At 34.6% G+C, this 7,580-nt stretch overlaps 1 protein-coding gene across 1 annotated transcript; it reads left to right on the top strand.

The window, feature by feature from the left end:
- The first annotated feature begins 3,774 nt into the window (after window positions 1-3,774).
- LOC126601087 (cyclin-D2-1-like) lies at window positions 3,775-6,443 on the top strand. Its single transcript, XM_050267755.1, has 6 exons — window positions 3,775-4,241; window positions 4,684-4,770; window positions 4,885-4,983; window positions 5,126-5,327; window positions 5,422-5,552; window positions 5,863-6,443. Exons 1-6 carry the CDS (start codon window positions 3,942-3,944, stop codon window positions 6,100-6,102), a joined length of 1,059 nt encoding a protein of 352 aa, XP_050123712.1. The 5' UTR covers window positions 3,775-3,941; the 3' UTR covers window positions 6,103-6,443.
- Window positions 6,444-7,580: the final 1,137 nt, after the last annotated feature.

Here is a 7,580-nt window from a genome sequence, read left to right as displayed (position 1 = left end):
GAATTTGACACATTCCAAAAAGTAAATAACGCTCCTAAAAGTGGGAAAAAAAAGAAAGCAAAAGCACATCTCTTTTTGGGATTTTTTGGTCACTATAAAGACAACCCTTTTATTTAATTTTTTTCCAACATAGCTTTTGGTGCGTACAGTAACGATGGGCATGATTTGCATGCAGGTAAAAGCGTAATAACTGGGAATATATATATATATATATATATATATATATATATATATATATATATATATATATGTATTCTTTGCCGGTTTACATTACGTTTTTAGGCTGAATAAAACGGCTACTACTAGTGAGTATATCCGCATTCCCTTGGTTATTAGAAATGATTTGGGACTCTGTTATGTGATGTTACTAAAATGTGTGTGTATATATATATTATAATTCGTGTTTTATTTGTTAATAATACACCTTAGAGCATACACTTGTTATATACTTCTATATGTAACATGAAGTTTCATTTTCTTAGGTTCTATGGTCTAAAGAAATGATCATTCACCGTTCGATTTTAATTCAATTGTTGAGAGAAATATACAACAACAAAAATCAAATAGTCATTTGCCGTTAAATTTAAAGTGAGCAATTAGTGGTACCACCATTTCTTTGAACTATGTGGTCAAAGAAAGCAAAATTGATGTAACATGTAACCTAATCACATGCATATGAAGGAATTACGATCAAACCGCAAAAGGAAAATTCTTTGGTTTGTAAGATTTAATCATAATATACTAATCAAATTGGTGGATATGTATGGAGGCAACGGGCAAATCGGTAAACGCAACACCATTTCTTGGTATGTAGGGCATGAATTATATCAAACTCGAGTGTTTTCCTTCTTCTCTTTTATTTTTATGGCCAAAAGCATGTTATGTTGTTCTTAATTTGGTCATTTCCACGATGACATTCGCTGCTTGAATGTATTCCCCAATGGGATAAGCATGGGCAACCAATTAGTTTAAGATTTTTTACCAAATGAAAAATATTAATCTCTGTCCCTGTGTAGTTCTTTTAGGTTTGGTATCAATGAAATTTAAAACATGGTTAATCTTTATAGAAAACTAATGAAAAAGACTCTACAAATATTTTGTGCTAAAAAACACGTAATGAACTTTCTTTAAGCATCAGAATAAAGAAGCTGTTGCAGGATTGTAAATAAGTTGAATTTTGAGCTCAATGACGGTATCGTAAATAAAGTTTGGTGGCTCTAATAACTATTCCTTCATAACCGAGAATTTATGAAGAAATAGTTGCAAGTGCAACCAAACTTTAACTTAATTATGATACTACCACTGCTTCCAAACTTCAACTTGTTTACGATATTGTCATTGCTCCCTTGTTTTTGTCCTTATTATTAATAAAATTTTGTTAGCCGTTTTTTTATTATTAAAAAATTGTTATAAGAAGCCATTTTCATTTATACTAAATTTAGATTTTATTGTTAACTTTTGTTTGATTAGGTAAAACTAAACATGCCATAATTTCAATTATTTTCTGTCTTCTCAAATTTATTTTTTTAATATATTTTTGTTAAGGAATTTATTAGATTTTCACTCTATTGTTTGTTTAAAATGGATGGCTTCTCTAAAAGAGTAATAGAATTTATCTTATCAACCACAATCATATGCATTACTTGACAACACATCGTTGTCGAAAGACATATTTGAGTACTGAGCCAATGTCAATATTTTCCTAACAAAGATTCGTTAGCATATTATTATATGAGTTAAAAACTCTATTTTCTTTCTTGTTTTTTTCCCTAGTTGTTATAGCTCTTTTTGTTTGGGGCGATAAGAGTTTTCGTGATTGTAATTGCTTTCTTACTCTGTTGATGAGAACCTTTGTGATGACTATCAAACTTAGATCTTTAAGTGACGACTATTGTTCAGGTTAAGGTTGGTTTTTGTTTTTTTTTTTGGTGTGTGTGCATGTTAAAGTACCATGAGTAGGAAGCTCGATATTTGTTAGAGATGATTCGTTGCAGTGCTTCTTTGATGATAATTGTAAAATCATTAGAGGTGGTGCAGTCTTTTCCTCGTGATGTTGTACATTGGTTTTACAACTCGCAAGGATGTTATCGTTCTAGTTTGGTGAAAAACTCAAATGTAAAAATGATAAGCTACTAAAAAATTATGGTTGGAAACGTATATCATCAGGGATATACTTGCGTTTCATAAGAGTACGTATCAGTCATACGGTCCTATTTCAGATATGCTTTTTCATGCACAGGTCATCTATCAGCTGCTAGTACCAGAGTACACGCGTCACAATGGGAGCGAAAAGACATCCTCATGCCCCATTGCTCCGTCTTCATCATCCGCATTTACATTTCTACCCTTCTTGGTTGAGCCTTATTACTAGCCCAAAATTGTCTTTTTATTTGTGTCTTTTTGGTGAGTTTCCTAAAAGTAATTAATCTTTTTTCTTCACAAGAAAAAAATAACTAAACTAACATAACTCATGCACGTTGTAAACAGTTTAACACTATAAATGGTATGCTGTTAGATTGTTAATTTTGATTATTAATTAAATTGCTTTTTATATGAATATTTGGTACACGAATATTTTGCACTGCAACGCCGTCTTATATTAGACCATCTCCAAACCTGGGCTAAAAGCCAAATTACCCACCAAATTACCCTCCCAAACACTCTCCAACCCATGTTAAAATTTTAGGCTAAATGCCAAATGTTATTTCTGGGCCAAATACCCCCCCAGCTTTCCCCCTGGGCTAAATGCCAAATGTTTATCGGAATTTAAATTTTTTTATAATAAAATGTTCATAAAATTAATTTACAATAATATACATATTTTAAAAAAAAAATTGATTAAAGAAAAAAAATTAGCCTAAGTTTATTCTTTAATAATTCCGGACTAAAATTTTAGGGCAGAAGGGTTGGAGCAGAAAATATGTTTCTGGGCTAAAAGCCAAATTTTCCGGACTAAAAAATTTGGCTTTTAGCCCAAAGGTTGGAGATGGTCTTAGAACGTTACCTAACGAACAAATCTTAGAAATAACATAACTAATGATAATTGATACAATGTAAGTAAAAATTATATAAAGAAATTTAGCAAAAAAGCACATATGGTTGAGATTTTTTTTTTTTCAACAAAAAAAACAATATTGGTACAATGTCATAAAAATCGACATTAAACAAACTAATTCACATTTAGGAGAACAAAAAAATTGAATTACGTGAATATTAATTTTATTATTTTGAGAAGGGGGTGGGCGACAAGGAGATAAAAGAGAGTAGGTAGCCATGGCATATGGTGGTTAAGCGAATTTATTAATCGAATTTATTAATCGATTTATCATTGAGATGGAAAATATCCAAAATTAAAATTCTAGTAAATGTTCTTGCCATGCACACCCTCAACACAATTTTCACTCTCTCTCTCTCTCTCTCTCTCTCTCTCACACAAAATCAGGCAATTACCCTTCTGGTCTCCAGCTGTGTATATTTCTCAATCTCGTTTTCTTCTGATTCCCTATTGGTGCCCTTTCTCTCTCCCTCTCATCTCTCTCTCTCTCTCTGCCCTAGAAAGACCCACTCATTCCTTCATAAGCTGCTCTCAAGCTGCAGTCTTTTCAGCCAACCTTGAGAGAGAGGGGGAGTGAGAGAAAGAGAGAGAGAGAGAGACTTCACTCCAAATACACTATTCATTTTATCGGGTTTTATTTTCTTTCCTTCGTCGTATTTATTCTTCTTCTTCGTTTTCTATTCTTTGATTTCTAAAGCTCAATCGTCATCGTCCCCAGAAATCTGAAGAAAAAAAAACTCAGAAAATAAATGTACACATACTAAATATATAAAACCAAAAACAAAGTTTGAGTCTTTATTCATTTTTGTTTCATAGTTGATCAACTTTGGTATTCCTAGTGAGAGAAAGAGAGGAGAGAGAGTTTGTTGTTGTTGTTGTTTTTGCAATGGCACCCAGTTTTGACTGCGCGGTTTCAAGCCTGCTCTGCGCAGAGGAAAACATTTTTGATAATGACGATTTTGGGTCTGAGGAGGTTCATAGAAATCATCGAAACAACAGTCATAAGGAAGGGTTTTGGGATGATGGGGAGGAAGGTCTGCCTTTGCAGAGTCAGAGTGATGAGTATTTGAGTTCAATGGTAGAAAAGGAATTTCAGCACTTGCCTGCATCTGATTACTTGGTGAGGTTGCGATGTGGGGACTTGGACCTTGCTGCTAGACAACAGGCTGTTGATTGGATTGGAACGGTCATTTCTTTACTCTCTATCTTTTCTTTTTCATTTTTTCTATGTTTTTGCGGTTCTTTTTAATTTGATGGTTGTGGCATTTCTCCAATCAGAAAGAGCTTTTCTTTTCGTTTGGTTAATGGATTCAGAGACAAATTTTATGTTTTTTTTTACCTTAACTTGATATATTTTTTTTATATTATATATATATATTTTTTGGGGAGTTTTATGAAAGATGGGTTTGGGGTTGTTTTTGGTTTGGTATGGTGGAGAATCTATTCTGGTTTGCTTTATGGGAAACAGAAAAATTGGATTTATGTTTTTACACTTTCCCCTGTTCTAAGCTGAACATGCCAAAGAGTCAAAGACCAACCCAGAAAAGGGGGAAAAGTCTGATTAGATTTTCTCTGATTAATTAACTTCTTAATAAATCTTGCTAACATTGTGTTTTTTGGCTAATCAGGCAAATGCACATTTCAGTTTTGGACCTCTGTGTCAATACCTATCCATAAACTACTTGGATCGGTTCCTTTCTGCCTATGAATTTCCTGTAAGTCTTTGATCAGTAAATCAAAAACAGGACTTACAGATTGTGTGTTTAATTGCATCCAAGTCCTTCCATTGCTGATTTTGCATCTGTTATTTCTGCATAAACCATCTGCAGAATGGCAAGGCTTGGACTATGCAATTGTTGGCTGTGGCATGCTTGTCCCTTGCTGCAAAAATGGAGGAGATTGATGTCCCACTCTCTCTTGATTTACAGGTTAGGATCCAACCACTCACATCCTCTGTATACTCAAGTCTTTTTAATTTGATCATTCTTGAGTTTTCTGTGACGGAATTTGAACCGGGTCTTGAATTATGTGTTTGAGAATGCCCTAAAGATGTGAGTTTTTACCAAACAGGTGGCAGACTCAAAATTTGTGTTTGAGGCAAGAACAATTCAAAGGATGGAGCTTTTGGTGTTGAGCACATTAAGATGGAGAATGCAAGCAGTTACCCCCTTCACATTCATAGATTCTTTCCTTCTCATGATCAATGATGATCAAACCAATCTCAAAACTTCAATCTTGAGATCATCCCACCTGATTGTGACCACTGCCAAGGGTACTATTCTTGTGCTACAAGTCATAATATGTGTCTGAAATTGTACCAATCATGGTGAAAAAGCAGCTTAATGTTTGGTGGGAATTGAATGCAGGAATTGACTTGTTGGAATACAGGCCTTCAGAGGTGGCAGCAGCAGTAGCAATTTCTGTGGCAGGAGAGGCCAAAACATTAGACAATGAGAAAGCAATCTCTATGCTCATTCAACATGTACACTTAGTAAAGGTATATCATAATTTGGTTTGTTTGGTGGTCCAAGTCCCATAAAGAGAGAGAGAGAGATAAATGATGATGATGATTTTTGCTTTTTCTCTTATCATTTTGAGTTGATAGCAAATTACAATTGCAACATACGGAATTAGCACTTCAAAAAAATCATTTTGCATCCCGAACATATAAGGGATAAAATAAAGTGCGAACGACTTTTTTAAAGTGTCAATAGATTAAATTCTACAAACAATACAAATGTAATATGATTAAACTAGACATGTTACAACTGTATTGACTTTGTTTATATTTTGGCTTGTTTTTTCAGGAGAGAGTGGCAAAGTGTGTAAATATGATTCATGATATGGCATTGATGAGTGGGACCCCCATGAAGGAAGCTAGCGGGTCAGCCCAGAGTGTGCCCCGGAGTCCAATAGGGGTGTTGGATGCTGGATGCTTCAGCTATAAAAGTGATGAAACCACAGTTGGGTCATGTGCAAATTCCTTCCACGATAGCTCGGATTCTAAAAGAAGGAAGCTAAACAGACCCTCTGAGGTGGAGTTATAGAGACCTAAATATGTCACTTTGTTACATAAGTAGGATTTTGGTGTGCTTTATCAAAGTTTTTTTAAAGAAAAAAAAATGTGGAAAATGATGGGAGAGGAGGAATGACGTGAGGAAAAGAAAAAACCTCTCCAGCTGTTAAATATTAGACTTCTTAGCAGCCAGAGACTCCTGAGCAGATAAACTGAGAAAAAGGGTAGCGATTTTCGCACTCTTAAGCCGTGTTCGGTTTTGTGAGATACAGTTTGTGTTTAGGGTTTGGAGTTTTGTTTATTTATTTGGTTACAAGAGAACAAAAACAGGAAATCTGAAAAGTAATATATGATTGCAGGAATATTTATATATGTTCTTAAGAGTCTTTGGCAGTCTTAATTAATTATGATTACATGCAAGTAAGATTAGTTTAATAATTTGTGAGGCGTAGTGGGGAAACTTTGTGCAGTGATCTGTTTGTGTTTGACTGTTTGTCGAATTCGACCGTGGGGGTGATGGGGGTGTCTGCAATTTTGCTTTGTTGATATGGGGAGGGGAACTTTGGGAAGACAATATTGAATATCTTAATCCGGCCCCCAACAGCCTACCATGAAAAATTTAACACAAGAGACGGTGATATCTCTGTCAGAACAAGCTGAAGCACCTATTTTGTGTCTCCACCTACACCTTCTTTGTCCATCTACTTGCAGACTCAACATGCTCTCCTAAAGCAACACTTAGTTTATTACCTTCCAGTGACATTTATTCGTGCCCTAATTTGTAAAGCCCAAGAGACTGTCTTGGTTGTATGTTTTCTTCTTCTATGTTTCTCGCCGCGTGTTTATGGGATACACAACCGGAAATAGCTAAGAATCTCTATGTAATTAGCCTCTCTCTTAAGCTCTAAGGGATTAAAAACTAATATGTAGCATGAATTTACATCCTCCGTCTTGTATCGTTCTTCCAAGAGACTGATGATTCGTTTTGTATTTTATATTGGGGTTTAATTAGCAACAATTCGCATTTGCCAGATGAATATGCCGGCAGATCTACATTAAATTCTACATGCATCAACCGTTTGATTGTCTTCTAAGTATACAGTGTATTTTATGTAGATGTCTAGTTTAAAGATACATTAAGGTGCCCTATATGCAAATGAGAATAAGCTTGGCCACTTTGAGGAATGGTCCTGTGACTCAAAGGCAATAATGCTCAAAGGGAGGAATCAAAAGAGTAGCAATAACAGTGACTACAAACAAAAATTATGTAAACCAACTAGTGTATACTAAATATTACTAGAAACACGTATTGATAATCAATCTACAAACGAGATTAAATCTTTTTGTATCTACAACACTTATCACGTAACTTGCTAACGCAATAAGTTTTCCATACGACAATAAGACCTAGAGTGGGAAGTGCTTAATTTTTTACATAGATGACACGTGACAACTCCCAAAGGAATAGTTGATCACAACAACAGAAAGCTTAATCAACAAAAGCTGCAG

Source organism: Malus sylvestris, chromosome 15 (genome assembly GCF_916048215.2).
Source record: "Malus sylvestris chromosome 15, drMalSylv7.2, whole genome shotgun sequence".
Classification (NCBI taxonomy): domain Eukaryota; kingdom Viridiplantae; phylum Streptophyta; class Magnoliopsida; order Rosales; family Rosaceae; genus Malus; species Malus sylvestris.
This window is presented reverse-complemented; position numbering and strand designations above follow the sequence as displayed.